We start from the raw sequence: 25,185 nt of genomic DNA, 5'->3' as shown, positions 1-25,185 counted from the left end.
AACTCGTTGGTGCAGGTGTGATGTCTCAGAATGGCGCAGACCTCACACGTCTGGCCCGTTCACATGGTGCGAGTGCAGCAATCATAGGAGTGAGTATGTGGGGCTGGGTGCACTGGGGCTCATGTGCGCCATGCTTCCTGGTGCCGCCGGGATGGCAGCTTCTAAGGGTTAGAAAATTGCGATTGGCTTGTCTGTTTCCTCAGTTAATTTTCTCATTCAGCAATTGTTGGTTGACGTTGGAGTCTTCATCCCAAGTTACTGAAGCTGTCAGTTTTGTGTGACTGTGCATATGTGCTCCTCTGTGGGTGGATGAATCGGTGGGACTGGTTGGGGTTGCACAGGAAACCCTGTCAGATGGGATCAGCTTCCCCTGGAGGTGTTACTCCCCCAACAGTCTTTGTGGACCATTCGCAGCAGCTCTGCTGTCACCCAGAAAAGATGAGAAGCCACGGACTTACTTTGTTCTAGCTGCTGGGTTCGCAGAGGCCTTGTAGTCTAGGGGTGGGGGAGCTGCTGGGTTAACAGCCACTACTCTCCTGGCACACAGTGGGTGCTAAATAGTTGGTGATCCTGTGAGTGGACGCTCTGAGAGGGCCTTGGCAGGTGGCGGGGCCTCGGGAAAGGCCCTGCTGAGGAGGCTGCAGCAGATCTAGAGCTTGGAGTCGTGGTTAGAGCCTGGAGGGTGTTGTGGGTGGAGGCCTGGGTGTGACCAGAGGCTGGGTGGCCTGTGACCAGAGCCCCAGGAGGCCTGGGGGCCTCTGCCCTCTGTCTGCTCAGGGAATGTCCTTCCTCACCACAGAGAGCCCTGTGCACGAGGCTTTAAAAACATCCACATTGCCTCTGCTTCTGGACTAACTGAGTTGTTTCTTCTGTCCCTTAGGACTGTTGAGGGTGTGTGCTCAGTGAAAGAAGGGCTAACTTTACTTTTGCTTTGCCAGGGTAGCTTGGTTGCTGCTGCCCCCTTTTGCCCTTGGGCAGAGCTGCCAGAGCGGATTCTGTTCAGGGCCAGATTTTAACTAGTCCTGCCTCTTCACGTAGCCACACTTTACTGATGGAAACATGTGCTCTGTGTAATGGTGCTCTCAGAAAGCAATTACTGCTTCTAAATGAATCCTAACGTCACTCTCTAGAAAGGTGGTACAGCTTCGCGAATCTAATTGCATGTTTTTTCTCTTTCAGAGCTCTTCCTCCAGCTGGAAGTAAGTACCACGGGTCTTCTGGGCTTGCAGGATCTTTGTCATGGTGGGATCTTGCTCTCCCAACCCAGTGGCCTTTCCTTCATCACCACATAGACATAGGGAATCCCCGCTGGAAGCCTCGACTAGGGTTCTGTTTGACTAAAGGACATTTGGTCTCAGCTCAGAAATTCTGTTTGTTGGTCGGGCAGCCTGTGCTTATCCCAGGGGCTTGACAGATGGATACTCACCCCCCACTGCTTTCTTGTTGACTCTCATCTCACATTACAGCCATTTGGGGGTACATGGTAAAAAAACTCACTTGCCCGTGCAGAAGACATATAAGAGATGCACATTTGATCCCTGGGTCAGGAAGATCCCCTGGAGGAGGGCATGGCAACCCACTTTAGTATTCTTGCCTGGAGAATCCCATGGACAGAGAAGCCTGCTGGGCTGTGGTCCATGGGGTCATAAAGAGTCGGACCTGGCTGAAGCAAATTAGCACACATGCACGCACTGAATTATAATGGCCTAATAGTTGGTTATATTGGTCCTCAAAGCAGCCAGGTCTCTGAATCAGCTCAGTTTCATCCTTTTGAAACTCTGGATGGGAGGGAAAGACTGATTAAGATCTTTGAGCAGATGCCTGAGTGCTGGTTCCATGTGAGGTGCAGAGCTACAGGCAGTGATGAGGGCCAAATCTTGGGTGATGTGCTGGCTCCTAAGGGGCCAGTGTGTGTGTGGCGAAGCGGGAGGGTGGGGGAGTGGTCATGGTTTCTCACAGCTGTGTTATTGGAGACTGAAGTCAGCACAAACACGCATAGTCATGGCCCAGAGGGTCACACGACCCACAGCCATACCCACCAGGAGTCCCCTTGTTCTTCACTTCAGGAAATGATGAGATTTGGAAAATGGATGCTTATGCATTTTTTTTTACTTAGTATAATTTCACTGTTTGAGTGTCTCGGGGTTCAGGCACCTAATAAGTGATCTTGTCCTCTTGTTGGTCTTTATCTTACTGCTGGATCTAACCTTACTGTACGCATCAAAAAATAGGGCAACTCAGGCTGTCTTGGTATCTTATAACTCATCTTGAATATAGGTATTTCATCTGGAATATACTATTTTCCTTCGAAGTTGTGTCTTCAAAAGGGTTTATTTACTGTTTTTGAGAAACTTAGGTTTTGTTTCCACATACAAGCCACAAAGTATAAGATGTGGAAGAGAGGAAAATACCTGATTACAAGTGAGGGATTCACATAAAAACCGGAAGTTATGTGGTTCAGTTTCATGCATGCATTGGGAAGCTTGCTCCTAGACACCCTGTTACTGCTCGTTGGTGTGTGACTGCTGCTGTCTCTCTTATTTCTAGAAAAGGTATTTTCTTGGTGCTTACGCACAGAACAAGGCTTTGTGTTCAGACCCTGGCTCCCAGGGTTATATAGCCACAATCTATGTTTCTCTTTTGCTTAGACGGAACAAGTGGAAAGAAATTACATCAAAGAAAAGAAGGCGGCAGTGAAAGAATTTGAAGACAAGAAGGTTGAGTTGAAAGAGAACTTAATTGCTGAGCTAGAGGAAAAGAAGAAAATGATTGAAAATGAAAAGCTAACGATGGAACTGACTGGAGGTACGAAAGCACCACAGAACAGGATCCAGGGAAATTTGAGGGGGTCTTTGAGGGAGGAAGGCACTCCAGTGCTGACTCCTGTCAGTTCCTCATCATCAGAGCAGAGTGAGCTGAAAGAGGGGTGGGGGGGCAGTCTTTGACATGGCAGGTCATAGTTATAGCTCTGTTTTGTATTGGCTGTGTGACTTTAGTCAAGCCACTTAACCTCTCTGAGCCTATTTTCCCCTCTATAAAATGAGGCTGATCATACCTTATTCCACAAAACTGATTAGAAATATGAGTGCCTAGTACAGGGCCCTGTACATAACAGGTGTTGGGTAAATTAAATGGTAGACCTTTAACAGTGACTGCAGCATTGGGCTTCTGCTTTATTTAACAAAATTCCTGGGTCAGCTGTCATTCCAGTCTTGCTTATCTTCACGAGTTACTTGCCCAAGTTCCGCTCTGCTGGTGGAAATCCCTCTTTTTTTTTTTTTTTTTTTTGGTTGGGGGGAGGTCTACCTTTGTTATGGAAAAAGCATTGTCTTAACTCTGACCTGACTGTGAGAACAGCGGCTTTGGCTATATCATCTGTGCTGTTGCTTCACCCCAGGTGTTACTGTGAACATTTCAGCAGGGGTAGCTAAACTGAGTTGTTCTCCCATGAAGCTAGTAAAGTTACGTTAGACTTGGAGCCAGTCGCTCCCTGGCCTTCTAGGATTCAGTCGTCTGCATATGAGAACTCCGCAGGTTTGAGGGAGAAGCAATATGGGCTGCTTTTTCTGTTGCCATATGTAGACCAATGACTGAGAAGGATACAGGATGGGAATTGGCTTGAACTAGCTGTTTTGGAACTTGGCAAAATTTCCATCAGCAACTACTGAAGGCATGTCAGTGGTGAGTTTTTCACTTGGATTTGTAAATGGCATGCCTTCTGCGCAGCCCCAGATTTACTCTTATAATCATGTTCAGAAGGTCCTGGGGCTCTGGCATGTCTCATTTTTGTTGAATGCTCCAGAAAGACCTTGTTTTATGTAAGTCCTCAGGGCTGACTTTGAAGCTAGAAGTAACAGTTTAGAGCTTTATTTCCCCTTTGGTGTTTCTGGTGCTGTTAGCCAACCTGGCCCTCCCCCTGACGTGGACTTCTAGCGCCAGTCCCCACAACACACCAGTGATAAGTGGTTGTGTCTAAAGTAGGGGTCTGGCTCTTGAAAAATCTCTCTTCTGATACCTTCCTTTTTGAAAGACTTGGCAAAAGGAATGAATTCCTTGAAGACCACTGACTGCAACTCAGAAATATGTCCTGGTGAGAATGGATGCTATATAAAACAGCATCTTCAGAACAGCACCGTCTTGTTCTTGTTGAGGCGCTTTTTTGATTAAACTGAGAGCACAGTGGCGCCTTGTCCGGTCCCAGTCTGCGTGGCTGTATTCTGACGTGCACACCCTCTTCTCCAATGTGGCTCCGGCGGCATTGACGCCTCATCGATCCCTGCTAGAGCCACCAGATGCTCGGAGCCTTCATTAGGCGAGTGGGAAACATTGTCAGTTTACAGCCTCTCCCTTTCCATCTGTGGGGAAGGCTGTCAGCCCCTCACCTGTGATTTGGCATCCTAAATATTGACAGGCAATAGTCATTGTTGAGCCAGGCTGTTTTACAGCCGGAATTTTAACAGGGACAGGAGACATCCTCAGTGACTTAAGAGGCCGAGCCTGCCAGGGTAGAAAAGACAAATAAATGCAGGGAAATCATTTGTGACGCAGTAAAATAGACTACAGGAGTGCTTACAGCCTGCCATGGGCATTAAAGGTACTGATGTCCTTCCTCAAGCTGTTTGGTACCCTTGGCATGGAAAGCGCTGCCAAGGTAATGATGGACTGTCTGAAGGGAAGGCACTGGAGCTAGAAGGGTAACGAGCGTTTCCACAGATGGTGCTGCCATGGTGTTGGCTTAAAGGCCCGCTGCCTTCCTCTTGCTGAGTGACTGATTTTACCTCTGTGGATTGATGCCCAGTATCAGTGCTGCCTAGCTCTGCCCAGAAAAGATGTTTCTTAAAATTTCCTTTTCTGGTTCAACATGAAGATCTCTTGAAAAACAGAATGGAGTGTGGGTCCGATGAGAAACTCAAACCAAATAACCCGTTGGAAAACAGGCGTTCCTGGTGAAGTGCTCTATCTGAGCAGGACTTCAGCCTTTACAGCCCTCTGTGGGAAATGGTGGGACATTCTCTAGGCTGTGTGAACCACTGGTGGAGACCTCGGGACAGCTGGGTTGTTCAGGCAGGAAGGCGTACTATCGTAAAGAAACTGGGATGTGAGCCGCGATTCCCTCACCTTGAGTGTGGATGTGAGTCACCTGTAGTCTTGGTAAAATGCACATTCTGATTCAGGGGTTCTGCGGTGGAGCCAGTGATCTGCATTTCTGACCACCTCTTCAGGGCCTATGATGCTGCTGGTCAGACCACACTTGGAGGAGTGAGATTATAGATAGAATCACCCAAGTGTGAGTTTTCTCTGCAGTTGAGACCAAAGTTATAAGTAACCGTGATAATTAATGAGACCTTCATGAGCTTGAAAACGTGTGGGGGCTTTTTCTTTGTTTCTGTGTCCCCTTCCTACCTTAGGCCAGCCGTCTTTTCTCCTGCCTGCTGACAGCCCACTAACCACCACTTCATCTTCTTTTTTAAGTGCGTGCCTCACCAGGGGCGTCTTCCAACCAACCTGCAGGCCCCTGTGGAAGATATTCATGACCTCAGTAAAGCCTGTGAGGTTCCTTAGAAGATACTGGATTCATGGCGAGAGCCATGAGTAATGATAACATCAAATAGGAGCTCTGAGTACTTACCTCGAGCTAGGTGTTACATGAAAATATGAGAGCTGCCACTGAAGGCTGACAGGAGTGGATGAACCCCAGCCCTGCCTTGAACTTGCTTCTGTGGTGGAGTTTTGTTGTTTGGGAGGGAGCTGATAGAACCCGCTGTGGAGGTCTGATGTGGAGATGGTGCGATGTGCCCCTTGGGAGGCTGGCACACAGAGCAGGCACTGAGGGCTGGTGAAACTGGAACCTCATTCAGCCCCTGCGACTCCTTCAACTTGACTTAGGAGGGCAGGCGCGTGGGAATGGAGCCCTTTGCTCCAAGCGTCCCAGTGAGATGATTCTCCGACTCCAGGCATGTTCTGTTAACCACCACGTGATGCTGACTCCAGAAGCCCTCCAAACTCCTGTGGCACTGGGTGCGTCACAGAATGAGCTGCCCCGAAGGCCTGTGTCCCCAAGGAGCCCGTGTTCTCATAGTTACAGGACTGACGTGGTTCCGTGCCTTCCTCAGTGTGAGGTGGTTCTGACAGAGGAGTGTCCTAAATGAAGATAAAGATGTGTCAGGCTGGTTTCTAGTGGCAAGGAAACTTTACAAAACACGTGTGGTTGTAGTGATGCAGGAGGGCGTTCACACCACACAGACCAGATGCCGGTGAGCAGGGACCCTTGGAAGTCAGAAGAGGCTCCAAACAAATGGCATGGGGGAGAGGATGGAAGAGGGAACCTGGATTTGGGGTGGGGCGGGCTCGTCCCCCATCGTTCTTTTCTGATGCTGCCATTGTGGAATCCAAGCATTGTGGGGGCCTGATGGGTTCACCCTTGAAGTGCGACCTCTGTATTGTGGGCTGCTGGCCTAACGGGGATCAGTCCCCTCGTTCCTACCCAGTTTGGCTACGAAAGACCTGACCTTGATTTTCATCCCCCCGCCCGTCTCTCACAGGCACCGATTTATAGTCACCGTGCAGCCTTGGTTTGTGACGTTGCCAGTAGAAAGGGGTGCCTGGGGTTTGCCTCGGGCCTGCAGTCTGGCCCCTGGATTGGGGGTAACTGCCCACCTGCCACAGTGTTGACCCTGCTGTGGCTTTTCTGTCGGAGACAACGCTGTTTCCTGCTCGAGTGTCTTCTCCAGGGTGGCCACCCTCTTGAAGTCTGAGTTTCAGTCCCAGAAGTTTGTCTTTTGTCAGAGCATTTGGGACCCCTGGTTAAACCCAGGAGACTGATGTAAACCCAGCCTGTTGATTCTGGTGAGAACTATAATTTCCAGATCAGCTCAGACCCAGGTGGCCAGCACCTCTCATCTTTCTATGAAAGATCGTCTGTGGAAGCCAACCATGCAAACCTTGCTGGGACTGGGGCAAAGTGAGTTAAGTAAACAGTCTTAACTGTGTTGCCCTTCCCCTTGAATTACATCCTCCACCTGGACCCTGGGCCAGGACAACTTCCTGCTCACTCACTCTCGTAGCCAGTGGTGGGGACATGCTAATTAATTTCAGAGATTTCCTCAGAGCACCTTCCTTATGCTGAAGTAGTCTTTTGGGTAAATTCATTAGGCTAATGTCATGACTAGGCCAGTGAAATGGATTGATTTTTACCATTGCAGAGGAGAATTCGATTATGTTTTCTTATCTGTGAGTGATTGGGTGCAGTTATTTTTTCCTGAGTTGTTTGGCTTTGAATGGACCAGCTTATTCCCAGATCTTCTCAGCTCTCCTGCTCCGTGCTTGTTTCCATCATGTATCTCCTACCCCTGGAGGGCAGGGCACACTTGGCTGGAGTCTTGGTGCCTTATCTCTGGTGTGCTTTCATCTTCCAGATTAGGTCTAAATGTTGTAAAGCCTCATGGTTGACAGCAGTTGACTTCAAGTTTGTAACTTCTATTGCAGCTGTTTGTGCCATGACTTCTCAGAAAGATCTTTGTATGGTTTTTATCCTGGCTGAGAGCTCGATGATAAAAACTGGCATTGACTGAACTCAGGTTACGCCAGGCACCATGTTGAGGGCTTTATACCTGTCATCATGTAATCTTCACAGCACCCTGTGAGGGAAGTGTTACCGGTATGTACATTTTATAGAGGAGGAAACTTGAGATGCAAGAGTATTTATTTACTCAGCCTGCCTGACACGTCACACACTGCCACGGGGATTCCCACCCACCCAACCAGTAAGAAACTGGGAGGGTGGCGTCTCAGCACAGGGTAAGAGAGGTCTTTTAGGGAGACGGCCTCTCACTCTCCCCCGTTATATCCTCTGGGGCCTTGCGCGTTGCCGTGGTGGACAGGCCATGTTGAATTCTGTCAGGCTGTCCTGTCAGCTGTTCATGTAGGTGACAGTCACAAATGAACTGGCCCTCAGCCTCAGACTTGACTTCATCTAGTTGTTCTGTGGGAAATCCTGTGCAGCCAGCCCTTGCTGTGTGCCGGAAGTGTGCTTGGCCTTGGGGTGGAGTTCGTGTGTCTGCTGGGGGAGCGACCGGAAGCTCGGTGGAGGGGCTCGTACAGATGCTCTGGTTGCTGGGAAGAAGGCAGGACTTCTCAGAAGCCGTAACAGCAGGGGGAGTGTTGAGCTGGCTCTCGGAGGTTGCTGTGTGTAGGAGTTTCCTGGCAGAAAAGAGGCGGCTGGGCAAGGGACGGCCCGCAGTGGCTGAATGCATAAACAGGGCGGTGCCTGTGGGTGACAGAAGAGTTGAAAAGCTCGCGCAGAGACTCTGTGCAGGGAGAAGGGACGGAGACCAGAAGGGAGAAGTGAGTGAAGTTGCTCAGTCATGTCCGACTCTTTGTGACCCTGTGGACTGTAGCCTACCAGGCTCCTCAGTCCGTGGAGTTTTTCAGGCAAGAGTACTGGAGTGGGTTACCATTTCCTTCTCCAGGGGATCTTTCCAACCCAGGGATTGAGCCCGGGTCTGAGCCACCAGGGAAGCCGGCATGGCCTTTATTCTGTAGCTAAAGCAAGGCATTGATATGTTTCCTGAGAAGAGGGATGTGGTGAATGATGTGATTTGTGTCTGAGGAAGAGCCCTTTGACAGAGGTGAGGGTATGATGAGAGGATGGAGTTGAGAGGTAGTGAAAAGGCAGCATGTGTGAGTGCTAAGTTGCTTTAGTCGTGTCCGACTCTTTGCGACCCCACGGACAATAGCCCACCAGGCTCCTCTGTCCGTGGGATTCACCAAGCAAGAATAGTGGAGTGGGTTGCCACGCCCTCTTCCAGGGGATCTTCCCAACCTAGGGATCGAACCCACATCACTTAAGTCTCCTGCATTGGCAGGTGGATTCTTTACCACTAGTGCCCTTTGAGAAGTCCAGTGAAAGGGCAGACCTGCCATTATCTGAGGGATCTGATGTGTAGGTGCAGAAAGTCACAGATGACAGTTGGCTCTGACTAGGGAGGGTGGGTGGTGGAGGAGATGGTCTTGGGGGTAAATCACAGGGAAGAAGTGGTTCACTCGGAACCTGGAGAAGAATGTGTGGCGGTGTAGGGTGCTGTGCGGCAGGGTGGGTGGAGCTGGAGCGAGAACTGACAAGACCTCAGAGCTCACTTGCATCTAAGGAGCAGGCCAGCAAAACGGAGGCCAAGGATGGAAACCAGGAGAGAAGAAGGGACCTTGGGGAGAGGTTGTGTATGAGGGGAGGTGGCCACAGTGACAGCCAGTCGAGAGAAGTCAAGGAGGAGGAAACTAGACCTTTACCAGGAGCCTTCAGGGTATATCAGTCTGGATAGTCGAGTAGTTAGAAAAGGTGGTAAAATAAAATAATAAGAGTTCAGGTTTGTAAATCTCATGTAAAAATGTTGAGACTGAGGCTAGAGGCCTCTCAAGAGCCTATTACACCACTGGGCTTTGGTTCACTCACTGTCTGTGGGAAGGGCAGGAATTAATGGAGACAACCCAGAAATTCCTTCCAGTCCTAAGCGCCTACTGCTCTGTGGCCTCTTGATTGGAGAGAGGCGGAAGAGGGAAAACGCCTAGTTTCCAGGGAGTCGGAGCAGAGCCGCAGCAGCTGCAGTGGGAAGCTGCAGGGGGCTGCCGTTTCTGAGGGGTGTGTGTGCTTGGGTCAGCCTTCAGAGTCTCCTGAGCACAGGCCCCTCCGAAGTCATCCGGCGTCTGACTCAGGTCATGCGTGGACTGGACATCCCCCATAAAACAACCCTGATGGGGTGGCTCTGGGGCTGATAGTCCTACTGTGGATTCTTGCTGACTTCAGGTGGCAGTTGGATAGCTTTACCCGTTCCATTCTTGCCACAGACTCCATGGAAGTGAAGCCCATCATGACCAGAAAGTTGCGGAGGCGACCGAATGATCCTGTCCCCATCCCAGACAAGAGGAGGAAACCTGCTCCTGATATCCACTCGCATCAAGCCTTCATCACGCCTTTTCCTTTAGACCACTGAATCCTTTGCTTTTCCTTTTGATAGACTGAACATGGCCATTGTCCTACAGGAATTGTCATATTAGGTTGGAAAGCACATATATTCGTCCGTGAGATAGAGGGTGGCCATTTTATGATTGGAGTTCTCAGTCGTTTCTGCTTTGAGTGGGAGGGAGTTGCAGAGAGCAGTCATTTGGAAGGGGACTCTGGGCTCCTTTTACACTCACTTGGAGATTCGGGACAGCTGGAAATTTCATGTGCCCTTGATTTTTCCACTTAGCAAATGAGAATATTAACTGCCTCTTGTACTTCAGTCAGCTATATCCCCCAAACAGTGGATTGCAAACTGCTGTTCAATTGAAACAAAAAAGAGTTTAGTTCGACATCAAGAAACCCCTCTCATCATAAGAATGGAAAGGGGATACGTGGTGGGTGGAGGGGCAGGAGGCTGTTTATCTGCCAGGAGGACAGGGCATGACTTCAGGTCCCTTCATCTTCCCAACCGAGAATTGAAGCTGCTAGGCAAGATTATGTATGTGTGTGGAAGTCTCAGATCTTCGGGACAAAGCACTTCACAAGTGGCAGGTGAAGTTTTTTCCTGTGTCCTGGGCTCTCACTGTTACTGTAGTTACCTGTGGAGTTTCACCTTCTTAACCATCGACATTTGTAAGATGGGGGAATGTGGATTCTTTTACATACCTGACTCCACCACGTTGTGTAGGAGGATCAGAAAGTTCTGAGAGGCAAACTGTAGGAACATGGTGGAACTTCCTCTCACTTGGTAGATTGTCAAACTCTGGCACCATCTTGTTGAATTCTGTTTGCTTAGAAACTGTCCTTTTTAGACACATTCCTTTAACTCTCAACACCCCAGCTCAACTATTTGTTAACAGATGAGCAGATCATGGAGGATCTGAGAACGTTAAATAAGGTACAGTGTGATTTTTTTAATGTTTATTTGAAAGCTCGGGCTTTATTTTGTTCACATGTTACTTGTGAAATCACTGTGATACCTTTGATACCGTAAGTTGCATCTGAAATGATTTTCTCTAAGATTTTTTTGTTGTTCTTCCTACAGCTGAAGTCACCCAAGAGACCAGGTAAGTGCACAACGTTACAGGCGTTTGGGCAGCCTTTTATTGTATCGTTGGAAAAGCATGTGAATGCCTGACAAGGAGTTGTCATGGTTTTCAAAAATAAAACATTCATCATTTACCTAAGAGCAGTCATCATGAAAACCAAAGGGGACCTTTAAGCTCATCCTCCCCTGATTTTTATTTTTAACCCTGCTATGTTAAAAGTACCTTTGTTTTTTCCTTAGGATTTATTGTAAAAAAGACATGATTTTTTCCTTTCCTTTGTATGCATTAGGCCTAAGATGTCAGCACAGATCCATTTCTGAAAATGAAATCAGAGGATATTTCAGTGTTAGTCGCTTGGTAGAGTTCAGCACGACGCGTGCTTATCCAGTGGCTTTTCACAGGCTGGTTCTCCTAAGGGCCTTTCAGGCTACTCCCAGTCCCAACTTACAGACGAGACAGGCCCAGTGTTTAGGGTGCTTCATTCAGAGCAGCACTCAACGGTCTTTGCTAGGCTGCAAAATAGAACTCTCAACTGGCAAGGCATTTTTTTTGTTGTTGTTTTTAAACATGGCAATTACTTACACATCCGTCCATGAGGTGAGTCTTGTGAAAGGAAACAAGATTCTTGCCACTCTAAATAATTCCCTCCTGAAAGCCACTATGGTCCGGAGAGAAGTTCTGAGTGTCTGAAGGCCTGGTGTGAATTTAGATGATTTGATCCCATTTTAGTTATCAGCGCTATTAGCTTGACTCGATACATACCCCAATAACCTGCTCTATCTCTTAATAAATATTTCTAGACATTTAATTTTTATAAATTTAAGGAGATTTTTCCAGTTCTTGCCCACTGGAGCTTCTTATTGTCAGTGGTGTTTTAGTCCTACCCCCAGTCACCTTGGGCACATCCTTAGCCTGCCTGAGCCTCAGGTTTCAGTTTCTCTTCTGTGGGGAGGTAAATCTTTGCCTTGCCTGCTCACAGAATTGCTTTGAGGATGTGATATACAAGAATTTTGTTGAATTTCCATTTATTACAACGGTAAGAACTTGAGGATCACGAGGACCCTTACCCCCTTTTAAATAGCATTTCACTTAAAGCATGTTAGTGAATGGACTCGCATGCTTGTGACATGCTTAGTCATGGGAATATCTCTTTGGTTCCTCCAGCATCCCCATCCTCTCCTGAACACTTGCCCACCACCCCTGCAGAGTCTCCAGCCCAGAGATTTGAAGCTCGGATAGAAGACGGCAAACTGTACTACGATAAAAGATGGTAAGTTCTGTGTGAACATAGGTTACTCATTAGTATCTCGAAAGAACCGTTTGGAAAGAGGGCCAGGGCTGTCTCTAGTTATTATTTCAGAGCATGGCTGCTGCTTAACTAAAGGTGGAGGGAGGTTAAGAAGTGTGTCAGGAGTTTTGGATTGATGCTGCTTGTTAGATCTCTGAAGGCAGTGTTCCCCAAAACATGTTCTTCTGATCATGCTGCTGCCACCATGCTAGAACCTGCAGGCTTATATCTTTTGTGGTGCCCCTGTAGCCTGGGGTCAGGGTTTATGTCCCCCTCTGTCTCCCCTTAACTGTGCCCTCTGCATGCTGAAATTAATAGGGGTTCTGTGGAAGAAAAGATTCCGTGGTCAGGTGAGTGTGGGCCGTGGCTGTGTTAACTAATAACTAAGATCAGTGAGTTTCGTCATTGTAGCACTCTGGGTCTTCTGATACGCTAATGTACATTGAATTTATGAGATGTTACTCAGTACTGTTTATCTGACCAAGGTACCCTTTTACACAGGCTGTCCTCGTGGCTCAGTGGTACAGAATCTGCCTGCCAGTGCAGGAGATGTGGGTTCAGTCCCTGGGTTGGGAAGATCCCCTGGAGGAGGAAGTGGTGTCCCACTCTAGTATTCTTGCCTGGGTAATCCTTGGACAGAGGAGCTTGGGGGGGCGTCGCAGAGAGAAGGACATGAGTGAGTGACTGAGCATGTGTGCACCCTTTTACACACCACATCCTGCAGCACAAGTGTTCCAGGGAAAGTGCCTGGGAGAGGTGTAGCCTGAACCATTACTAGTTTAGATTGAAGATGGTTTGAAACCTTCAGGCCACCACTGAGGTCATTGGAAGGAAATAGCAAAACAATATGAAAAACCTTATTCATGCATTTGCTCTTTTTGTAAAGGTTTCCTACTGTTTGCTCTGTGACTGGGCATCTGCTAGGTGTCAGGTCACCTGGACCCTGCCACCTTTTCTTTAAATTCTCAATTCTTCCTTTTATTCATTGACCACGTGTAGGCATACTGTTGGTCAGGGTAAGTCATGGTGGACGTGTTTTCATGCTGCCTTTCTACTTGTTTGTATGGAGAATGTTTCTCTGGGTTATTGTAGGGTCTCTGTAATTGCCATTTATAATGGTTATATAATGTTTTGAGTTTCAGTCTTTAAACCAAAATTCAAAAATTAGTTATGATTATTTTGAATGTTTTGAGGTTTCTTTAAAAAAAAAAAAGCCCCAGTGTTAAATGTCTGAAGTTGGTAAAAATGCTCAGAGACCTAGTGGTGCCTGAAGTAAATCAGTTCCACCCGTGAGGTTACAGTGAGTTAATAACCCAGTAGAGGATGAAGGCTGGATCTGTCTGTTAGCCTGATCTTGGTGACTTCTGCTCCTGTCATTTGATTCTTCGGTGTCCTTCTAAAAGGCCAGTTGTGTTGTTTTCTAGGGTTGCTTGTCAGAGCACATCACCACTAGATGGCAGGCCCCGACAACTCAACACATCAAGGGGCAAAATAAGATGAAAAATGTTTCTAATAATGAAAGCCAAATAACCTTTAAAGATCAAGCCCACACATAAGAACCATCTTCAAAAGTGATGAGATTTATCAGTAACTTCTTTACGAATCTGTGAGTCCTAAAGCCCTGTGATATTTCAGATGATGCTCATTTTGTCATTGTGTCGCTTTCTGTCTTCCTTTTCCTAAGGCTTCGTCCTCAGATTTACGGGATATGAAAAGGCAGTAAAATAAAATTCTTTGTTTTTCTAAAGAAAGGATCCACAGTGACGGGGGTTTCACTGTGTAGACCATGGTCAGGTGGGATGTGTCCAGCCACCTAAGCATTTGGAAGGCATTTCACTGTCTTTCTCCCAGTGGCAGCAGAGATCTTTCAAGTGTCTGACTTTCAGGCTGCTTCCTCTGTGGTTAAGTATGATGACTGTTGTTTTCTGCGTTCTTTGTGTTCCTCTTCTGTGGCCTTGCTGGTCAGAGTTCACGTCAGATCTGCTGAGAGAGGGCCCCTCCCTGTCCGCTGGGTCTGGCAAGTGTTTGCCAGAATCCTGGCTGATCCACTCCCCGTGCAGGACTGGCCTCTCACGTCTGACCAGGCTCCTGATGTTTGGCTCCGTGTCCTTGTCAGTTTGGAGGCTCTCATTCTTGCTTCTTTCTCAGTAGTCCTGGCCTATAGCCGAGAGGTCAGCTGAACTGCTTTCTGCTCTTGCCGGTGGCGTGAAGTATTTTTGTGAAACGGTATTTCTGGCAAAACACATTTCATTGAGTTTTAAATGACTTCAGCACAAGGAGTGTGATTTGGGCTGCCCATCTTGGCCTGAACGCTTATTTATCAGGCTACGTTTCACTTGGGAAGATGAGCATCTGCCCTTGCCTCTGGGTATACTGCTTTTAAGATATTTTATGTCCTGCTGGAGGTTTTCCTCACGTTTTGATTTGTACTAATGACCCTCCTTAGAAAGCACTGTGAAAGTAGCTGAGATTTTAAGGTGACTCACTGATGGTGCCAGTGGACTGTATTTTCTCCCCTCACTTTAAATCTGGGGCTGCTAAAGTGAATCCAGTGAAATGACCCACGTGCACGGGTGGATTTAACCTTCCGGCCTGGCTGTTATTAATAACTCAAAGCAGTGACTCTTTCTTTATTTTTAATTGGAGGATAATTGCTTTACCGTGTTGTGTTGATTTCTGCTGTATAGCACCTTGTATCAGCTATAAGTGTACGTATATCCCCTCCCTCTTGAGCCTCCCACCCCCACCTCCCCAGCAGTGCCTCTTTACAGCTGGAACTGGGACTCCTTGCAGTCCTGTAGTTGTAACATGGCATTCGTTTTTTTGGGGAAATTAAAGCATTAATATCAGGATTCCCAGGAGGATACAAAATTAAATTAATTCTATCCCTTCTTTGCCCCACTTTTTGACCCACCTTCTAAAGAAATTGCTTTCTTCAATAATAGTAATGGTGGTTCTAGTTCACTGGGTTTAATAGTAGAGGCAAAACTTTAAGGACTTAATTGTAGGAATTCTCCCAGGTCAGAATTTCCATTAGTAATAGAGTCAGTTTGACGTTCGGGGCTTGTTCTCTGAGGCTATGTAAAATATTTTTTCAGCAGAGATGAGTTGTAGCTTATCAAACCAGTTCAGTTCAGTCACTCAGTCATGTCCGACTCTGTGTGACCCCATGAATCGCAGCACGCCCGGCCTCCCTGTCTATCACCAACTCCCGGAATTCACTCAGACTCACGTCCATCAAGTCAGTGATGCCATCCAGCCATCTCATCCTCTGTCGTCCCCTTCTCCTCCTGCCCCCAATTCCTCCCAGCATCAGAGTCCTTTCCAATGAGTCAGCTCTTCGCATGAGGTGGCCAAAGTACTGGAGTTTCAGCTTTAGCATCATTCCTTCCAAAGAAATCCCAGGACTAATCTCCTTCAGAATGGACTGGTTGGATCTCCTTGCAGTCCAAGGGACTCTCGAGAGTCTTCTCCAACACCACAGTTCAAAAGCATCAATTCTTCAGTGCTCAGCCTTCTTCACAGTTCAACTCTCACATCCATACATGACCGCAGGAAAAACCATAGCCTTGGCTAGACGGACCTTAGTTGACAAAGTAATGTCTCTGCTTTTGAATATGCTATCTAGGTTGGTCATAACTTTTCTTCCAAGGAGTAAGTGTCTTTTAATTTCATGGCTGCAGTCACCATCTGCAGTGATTTTGGAGCCCCCAGAAATAAAGTCTGACACCGTTTCCACTGTTTCCCCATCTATTTCCCATGAAGTGATGGGACCGGATGCCATGATCTTTGTTTTCTGAATGTTGAGCTTTAAGCCAACTTTTTCACTCTCCACTTTCACTTTCATCAAGAAGCTTTTTAAAAGTTCCTCTTCACTTTCTGCCATAAGGGTGGTGTCATCTGCATATCTGAGGTTAATTGGTTTTTTAAAAAAAGAATACATTTTTACTAATTTAACTCAATTTTTGTTGCTTTTTTTTTTTAACATTCTTTGAACATACTTTGAATTTTCCGCTATTTTAATTAGTATTTAGAATTAGCAAGTAAATTTGTATGGTAAGGTTGCCATATACTTTCTGGTTTTATCTTGAAAACTTACCCCTCCTATCACCCACTATGTATGAACACTTTAATTTCTGAGGACTTGTTTTTTCCCAGAGAATTTGGGTAATTAGTAGATTTGATATTCAGGGATAATGGTTCCCCAGGACCACTTTGTGATGCGAGAGAACCCGCTGGAGGTCCCAGAGCCTCTGCTTCAGAAGGACTTGGGAGTCAAGTTTGGGAAACAGTGGTGGCCAGCTCTCCTGGGGAGCACACAGTAGGCACAGGAGCATGTGAGCAGTGGTGGGCGTTCAGTGACCCCAGAGCAGGCAGGGTTGAGAGGTGGCCAGTCGTGTAAGCCTTAGACCATTTCCCAGGCTTACCGGACCAGATTGCATTTACTCCCAGTATCTGCTTTAAAGCCAGTCTGGTATGTTGGCATTTGGATGCTGAGTGTATTGGAAGGAAGATACAGTGCGTCCCAGGACAGCTGTTCTGATTGTCTCCCAGAATTGCCTTTAACAGATATTAAGACATGATTTGTGACATTAAGTTTTCTTCTCACCATTTTTTGGTTACTTTGGTATTTTCCAGTATCGCGGCTTATAAGTAAGTGAAAGTGAAGTCGCTCAGTCGCGTCCGACTCTTTTTGACCCCATGGGCTATAGCCTACCAGGCTCCTCCCTCTGTGGGATTCTCCAGGCAAGAGTACTGGAGTGTGTTGCCATTTCCTTCTCCAGGGGATCTTCCCAACCCAGGGATCGAACCCGGGTCTCCCGCATTCCAGGCAGATGCTTTAACCTCTGAGCCACCAGGGAAGCCCATAAGTAAGTACAGTATACTTTTTAATACAAGTAATAAGGCTTCCCTGGTGGTTCAGACAGTGAAGAGTCTACCTGCAATGCAAGAGACTCAGGTTTGATACCTGGGTCGGGAAGATCCCCTGGAGAAGGAAATGGCAATCCACTCTAGTATTCTTGCCTGGAGAATTCCATGGACAGAGGAGCCTGGTGGGCTACAGTCCATGTGGTTGCAAAGAGTCAAATATGACTAGATGACTAATGCTTTCACACTTTTGTACCTATTTATTCAAGAAAAGAGGAAAACCATTTGGTGAAAAGAAATATCATTCTTTTCTGAGGTTTTTATTTTATATTTTGGTGAAATTTTAATATATATTTAATAGACATTTTAATATATAAGCTTACCTGGTTTTTTTCTGTGTATATGATACACACGTAACACACGTTATGTTGTATTATGTACCCAGGGACATAATGGATGTAGTTTTTTCCTTGACTTAGCAGTATATTGAGCACATTTCACACTAGTTATATACTTCTATACCACACCTACTTATGACCTTTCTCTATTAAAGTATTTAGAAAGTAGTATCAGGGTGACTTGAGGCTAGTTGCATGTTATTTTGTGTTTTTTATCTCTTTAATAACTCATAATCCCCATAGAGTAGCTGTGAATAGTCTCCTCTTCTGTTTTTATTCTAACCATTACTCACAACGTTACCAATTACACAGGATGGTTGGCTTAGATGTGGAAGGGAAACTCAAGTTTGAGTTTTGCCGTGAACCAGTTCACCCTTTCCTCATGTACTGTAATGTTAACATATTTAGTGTTATGGAGGGCCCCTGACCCAGTTTACCAACTAATCCCTGGCCAAAAGCAACTTTAAAGCTGAGTCTTAACCAGTGTTGCTGTTCTAATTGGATCTGTGATTCTGTTTCTTTTCTAGTGTTCTCAGGAAATAAATTGACTTGGAAACTTAAGTTTTTAGCTCTAAGTAGCATGTTAAAGAGTGCTTAGAACCTTGATTGAAAAAAGCCCATTTGGGCGTGAAGTGAAAGTGAAAGTCGCTCAGTTGTGTCCAACTCTTTACAACCCCATGGGCTGTAAGGTCCATGGAATTCTCCAGGCCAAAATACTGGAGCGGGTAGCCATTTCCTTCTCCAGGGGATCGTCCCAACCCAGGGATCGAAGCCAGGTCTCCCACACTGCAGGTAGATTCTTTACCAGCTGAGCCACAGGGAAGCCGTTGTAGGTGTTAAGTGCATCCTTAACTGTGATTTCTTAGCACTGGGTTATTTCATTGTACCAGCAGAACAGAGTCTGTCTTCTTCCCCAACGGAAATCGTGGTAAGATGGCGATGCTTTGCTGGGAGATGCATTTTGGTGGAAGCTACATGAGTTGGTGGGTCTGTTAAGTCAGTTCTGCACAGCCAGAATGAATCAAAGGTTACGTTCTTGACTGTACTGGACTGGCCCAGGCCAGCGTTGCCAGCAGCACCTCTGCTGATGTTTCCAGCTCCGGTCACACAGCAGCTACTCCTTCCCTTGTGGCAGCTGTTAGTGACTCATTTGTGCTTTGGCCCTTGTTTCCTCACTTTCATCCTTGGCCTTGTCCCTGAACTTGTAAAAGAAAGTGAAGATGGTCCTGCACTACAGGCCAAGAGAATAGATGCAGAGACTGAAAGGGGGAGAGTCTTGTCTTATCTCCTGGTCAGTTCTCCCAACTGACCAGGGCAAAGTTAGGTACCTTTTGGTCCAAGTCTAATGCTCAGAACTTCACCTAGTTAGACTTGGCAGGTATGAGTATTTAATAGTCACTGCCACTATATTCAAAGCTCCTGACAGCAGAGACCCTATGGCCTTGTTGGCTGTCTGCCCCAACTCTCTAGGGTGGCCAGTGATACCGTGAGTGGCTAATGAGTATTTGCTGAATGAGCAATCAGAATAAGGGCTGAATTTGACCTATTGTCTTGTTGAGAAAGGCAGGCCAAATTTGCTTATTTTGTATTTGTTATCTGAACAAATAGAAAATAATGGAACAGTGTGTTCAAGCCCATCTATTCATTTTGTCCACCCTTCTGCCTCAGTGTTTTGGGGGTAGAGATAGAGAGTAGGGACATAGGTTTTACTTGAAAAATTATAATTTACTTTTTGAACTGGGTCAGTTCAGTTCAGTCGCTCAGTCATGTCCGACTCTTTGCGACCCCATGAACCACAGCACTCCAGGCCTCCCTGTCCATCACCAACTCCCGGAGCCTACCCAAACTCATGTCCATCGAGTTGGTGATGCCATCCAACCATCTCATCCTCTGTCATCCCCTTCTCCTCCTACCCTCAGTCTTTGCAGCATCAGGGTCTTATTCAAATAAGTCAGCTCTTCGCATCAGGTGGCCAAAGTATTGGAGTTTCAGCTTCAACATCAGTCCTTCTGATGGACACCCAGGGCTGATCTCCTTTATGATGGACTGGTTGGATCTCCTTGCAGTCCAAGGGACTCTCAAGAGTCTTCTCCAACACCACAGTTCAAAAGCATCAATTCTTCAGCACTCAGCTTTCTTCACAGTCCAACTCTCACATCCATACATGACGATGGAAAAACCATAGCCTTGACTAGATGGACCTTTGTTGGCAAAGTAATGTCTCTGCTTTTCAATATACTATCTAGGTTGGTCATAACTTTCCTTCCAAGGAGTAAGCGTCTTTTAATTTCATGGCTGCACTCACCATCTGCAGTGATTTTGGAGCCCCCAAAAATAAAGTCTGACACTGTTTACACTTTTTCCCCATCTATTTGCCATGAAGTGATGGAACCAGATGCCATGATCTTCGTTTTCTGAATGTTGAGCTTTAAGCCAACTTTTTCACTCTCCTCTTTCACTTTCATCAAGAGGCTTTTTTTAGTTCCTCTTCACTTTCTGCCATAAGGGTGGTGTCGTCTGCATATCTGAGGTTATTGATATTTCTCCCAGAAATCTTGATTCCAGCTTGTGCTTCTTCCAGCCCAGCATTTCTCATGATGTACTCTGCATAGAAGTTAAATAAGCAGGGTGACAATGTACAGCCTTGACGTACTCCTTTTCCTATTTGGAACCAGTCTGTTGTTCCATGTCCACTTCTAACTGTTGCTTCCTGACCTGCATATAGGTTTCTCAAGAGGCAGGTCAGGTGGTCAGGTATTCTCATCTCTTTCAGAATTTTCCACAGTTTATTGTGATCCACGCAGTCAAAGGTTTTGGCATAGTCAATAAAGCAGAAATAGATGTTTTTCTGGAACTCTCTTTTTTGATGATCCAGTGGTTGTGGGCAATTTGATCTCTGGTTCCTCTGCCTTTTCTAAAACCAGCTTGAACATCTGGAAGTTCATGGTTCATGTACTGCTGAAGCCTGGCTTGGAGAATTTTGAGCATTACTTTACTAGTGTGTAAGATGAGTGCAATTGTATGGTAGTTTGAATATTTTTTGGCATTGCCTTTCTTTGGGATTGGAATGAAAACTGACCCTTTCCAGTCCTGTGGCCACTGCTGAGTTTTCCAAATTTGCTGACGTATTCAGTGCAGCACTTTCACAGCATCATCTTTCAGGATTTGAAATAGCTCAGCTGGAATTCCATCAGCTCCACTAGTGAACTGGGTCACATAGTCTTAAATAAAAAACTAAATACAGAGTTGGTTTTCCATCCCTTTCCTTGGCCCCCTTTTCCACTCTGCAGTGAGACCAAGAATGTAGATTTTAGACTTAGAAGATTAGGAGGTTGTCTAATCCAAGGATGGAAGCATTGAAATTAAACCTGAAATCCAGGCTGTTCCTCAAATATAAATTAAGACTCCTTTAATTATATTTTTTGTTGTGATGGTATTTTTTTCCTTCCCTCCTTTTCTTCATTTCTTTATTACTTTCTTAAATTTGTGCCAGTACTTACATACTTAAAATTTTAAGAGTGTAAAGTGAAAGTGAAGTGAAAGTTGCTCAGTCGTGTATGACTCTTTGCAACCCCATGGACTATACAGTCCATGGAATTCTCCAACTCAGAATACTGGAGTGAGTAGCCTTTCCCTTCTCCAGGGGATCTTCCCAACCCAGGGATTGAACCCAGGTCTCCCACATTGCAGGTGGATTCTTTACCAGCTGAGCCACAAGGGAACCCTTATATTAAATATTCTTACCAAAAAAGAAGGAAAAAAGCTACAAAACTATAGTTATGATAAAAAGGGTGGGAGGAGACAGATGTTTATGATGGGTGGTGATGATTTCATGGGTATGTACTTGTCCTCAAACTCACTGATTTGTGTACATTAAATATGTACCACATTTCAGATGTCAATTATATCTCAAAAAAGTGGTTAAAAAAATAAGTGTATGTCTTGTTTCTGGCAGGTACCATAAGAGCCAAGCCATCTATCTGGAGTCGAAGGACAACCAGAAACTGAGCTGCGTGATCAGCTCTGTCGGAGCCAACGAAGTAAGGACTGAGCTAACTCCCTCACCCTTTAGGAGTGCAAAATGGGACAAACCTACAGTGCAAGTACCACCAAGAAAGTACAGTGGAATCATTATATTGTATGTGGGTTAGATTTGAAAGATAGCACTTTCAGGCAGAAATTGCACATATTGTTCTTGAAAATCTCTTACTTTGCATGACTACGGTATATGCGGGTTTGTATATTCCTTGTGATTGTGAACTCCCTACAGAGTAGTTGAGTTGGGCACCACTGAGATAGACTGCAGGAAGGAACACAAGGCAAGTCAGCTTGCTGTCTGCACATTCAAATCATGCCACTTTTTAAGGAAACAATCCACTGAGGATGGGACTTGCCTGTGGAGCCAGCTCGTCTTTGTTGTTCTCTCTCTTGAGTGCCCATGGGTACTCAGATTTGTTTCTCGCTCTGAGGATCTAACAAGGCACCTGGCACACAGTAAGTGCTCAGTAAATGGGTGGTGGTCTCTTCTGACCCACACGCCACTCCTCGCCTGCTGTCTCTCTAATCCTGCATGTCCTGTTGTGCTTCTGAGCAAGGAGATGCTAGGCTTATATCTTCAGGGACTGGTGTCCTCCAGTTACTCTTGTAGGATGGGGGCTGATTGAAAGTCAGCTCACAGGGTCATGAGGCCGAGGACGATGGGACTGGCCTGTGAGTTCTCCTGCTGGCCCTTCATTAGCAGGCTGTCAGCAGTGTGTAACTGGGTATTGTTAGTAGTCAAAAAATAGTTTAAAACTTTAATAGCTGTTTTGGCTTGATCTTTTATCAGTCCACAAATGTCTGTAAAGAAATTGATTTTTATGTGTCTACCCTCCAACTTAGTCATGCCCAGTGCACAGTAAATCTAATGAAGCTGGATTATAAAATAACTTAAGCCTATTCTATTCTCCCAGCTTCCTGAATTGAAAATGCCCTCCAATGTGACTAGTTTGCAGAATGATTGTTTACTTAGCAGTTATGGAGAGATTACCAAATAAATGAATGTCATTTTTCTGTAGGCTTGGGATCTGTATGTCATCTCAAGCCAAGTCAGAACAGGGCATCTCAGAAGCCTGCTGTTTCACAGCAGAGCACATGTGCCTGGCCTTATGGGCCACTGTACAAGGTACATGTGGCTTCCTGGTACCTGAACCTAACTTCAGAACCTGTGCTGTGACCTCAGGACTTTCAGGAAAATAGAAATGCAAATTAGGTTTGTTTTTTTTTCTTTTGAAGATTGTCACCCTTTGACAGAGTATCTGCGAGATCTGACAAGGGAACAGTGAGACTGAGACATGTTTCCTGGAGGGAAGAAGCCTCAGTGCATTGGAGCCTTGCAACTCTGGCAACGGGGAAACTTTTCTCAATTCTTGGAAATATTTCAGCTCATTTTTTTAGGTCAAATCCTAAGCAACACTGAAGCTACTTGGCCACTGCATAACTTGACCGTGGGCAGACTTGGTGCGTGGGTCGTGGGTCTGAGCATGTTGGTGACTGCCTACTTGTTTAGCCCTCCTTGGAGTCAGTTTTCAGTTTAAAATGGTTCTACAAGGTCCTTTAGAAGTTTGGCTTCATGTGAGGTCTTTATGTTTAAACCAGGGTACTTGACTAAAGTCTTTGTGTTGTTAAATAATCACAGTAAGGAAATTGAGATGAAACTGAAAATAGTCTGTGTGTGTCCTCTGACCCCCCGGTGGGTCAGATGGTAAAGAATCTATCTGCAATGCAGGAGACCTGGGTTTGATCCCTGGGTCAGAAAGATCCCCTGGAGAAGGGAATGGCTACCCACTCCAGTATTCTTACCTGGAAAATTCCGTGGACTGAGGAGCCTGGCCGGCTACAGTCTGTAGGGTTGCAAGGAATCAGATGTGACTGAGCGACTTTTTTGAATAAGCTTTTTTAAAGCCTGAAAAATCAATGGGGGAAAGAGGAGAGCTGTGAACTTGCACTTGCATATATAGTGAGATGCAGATCTTTAAAAGGCTTGCATTACACTTTTATCTCCATCTGATTGCATGTTAGGTACATGGTTGAGAGAACAGGTGAGACCAAGAGTCAGGCGCTGTGGTTTAGTGAGGAAGAGCAAGGGGCCTTGATGTCGTGTGCCAAGGTTTCCATCAGACAAGTGGGCTCAGCCTTGCTCTTCTGTAACGTGGGGATGATGCCAGTACTTACTTCTGAGGGTTTTTCTGAGAATGAAGGAGCTCAGCTTGGTCATCACAATGCCTGGCCCCCAGGAATTCCTCCCTCAGGTGGGGTGGATGATGGAGGGGTAGCCCTCCTTCCCCTCCCTGGCTGCAGGATGCTGTGTATTGAGTGCCCCTGGCAGCTCTGGCAGTCCCCCTGCTGGAAGAGTTCTTTCTCAGTTCTGTGGAAGAATATACCTGCCCTGTCCAGTGCCAGACGTCTGATCGCATCTGTGGGAGAATGGTATGGTCAGGAGGGAAGGACTGTCTTAAGCTAATTTGCCTTTTCAGCATCCTAATTGGACTTTCACTCACTTACAGGCATTTTTTGTTGTTGTTAATTTTTCTATCCTTTCTTGTTATGACCATAGCCTTAATTGCCAGGAAACGAGTTCTGGAAGGCTGTACCATGAAAGTCCCTTGGGTCAAGGAAAATATTTTCCTATTTGATTGGAAGTTTGTTTATCAATATGTGTGTCTTAATGTTGCTAATGCTGTAATCAAACCAAACCAGAAAGAGTCCTTAAGATGGAGGCAGAAATGAAAAAGAAACTCAGGATCACTGTGCTTTCCATTTTTGTACTCAAAGTTGTAAAAGAGATGACTGGAAGAAATGAGTTCACAGGCGGATGCCTACTGTCTGCACTGGAGGCCAGAGGTCAAGGAGGTGTCTATGAAGGCCTCTTGGGTTGACAGGAAGAGGTTGCCAGCTGTCTGCTGGCACCTAGTTCATGCAGACATCCCTGTGCTCTGAAACATGTGTCCCTCAGTACTGGCTTCTCATCCTGTTCCTTTTCCTTCTTCCCCACAGATCTGGGTGAGGAAGACAAGCGACAGCACCAAGATGAGGATTTACTTGGGCCAGCTTCAGCGTGGGCTCTTCGTGATCCGCCGGAGGTCAGCGGCTTGATGTTCTCCAGTATTCTTCTTCCCTCGACCCCTTTTCTGGAATGGTTTTTGGTTTTGTCTTGTTTTCTTAATAGAAAATTTTTAACTTGGGAATGGCTCCTTGGCCTTGGCAGACGGAGAACACTGTGGTGGATTCTGCAAGGCACTCTCGTGGCCAGCCCCGTCCCGCCTTGCATCATTCTTTCCCTGCGCCAACTTCTTCTAGTCGTCCGTCACCCTGAGACTGTTGTACTCTCTGGAGCATTGGGAGTTGGCTTTACCGATTTTTTTTTTTTTTTTTGCTTATGCTTTGTCTTTTGTTTTTTCTCTTTTAAAGCCTCCTCTAAGTTTGAAGAGGCAGCTCTCTCTATTATCTGTAGGTCTTTCTTCCATGGCGAGGAGCAGGAAGGGGTACCCTCTGCAATGCGTTTTCACCTTTTGAATCCAATCAGTGGATCACGTAGGTCCCTTC

At 46.2% G+C, this 25,185-nt stretch overlaps 1 protein-coding gene across 1 annotated transcript in view; it reads left to right on the top strand.

Moving 5' to 3' along the window:
- Positions 1-24,943, top strand: part of SUDS3 (SDS3 homolog, SIN3A corepressor complex component) — a 33,965-nt gene extending 9,022 nt beyond the window's left edge. Inside the window, exons 5-12 of the mRNA XM_052655178.1 lie at positions 1,180-1,199; positions 2,649-2,805; positions 9,841-9,936; positions 10,834-10,895; positions 11,043-11,064; positions 12,211-12,316; positions 21,557-21,641; positions 24,637-24,943. Coding sequence (XP_052511138.1) covers positions 1,180-1,199; positions 2,649-2,805; positions 9,841-9,936; positions 10,834-10,895; positions 11,043-11,064; positions 12,211-12,316; positions 21,557-21,641; positions 24,637-24,735 — 647 coding nt within the window. The 3' untranslated portion in view covers positions 24,736-24,943. The remainder of the gene's footprint in view (positions 1-1,179; positions 1,200-2,648; positions 2,806-9,840; positions 9,937-10,833; positions 10,896-11,042; positions 11,065-12,210; positions 12,317-21,556; positions 21,642-24,636) is intronic.
- The last annotated feature ends 242 nt before the right edge of the window (positions 24,944-25,185 follow it).

The sequence above is a fragment of the Budorcas taxicolor genome, chromosome 17 (genome assembly GCF_023091745.1).
Source record: "Budorcas taxicolor isolate Tak-1 chromosome 17, Takin1.1, whole genome shotgun sequence".
NCBI classification, from domain to species: Eukaryota; Metazoa; Chordata; class Mammalia; order Artiodactyla; family Bovidae; genus Budorcas; species Budorcas taxicolor.
The sequence above is the reverse complement of the archived record's forward strand: the minus strand, read 5'-3'. Positions and strand labels throughout refer to the sequence as shown.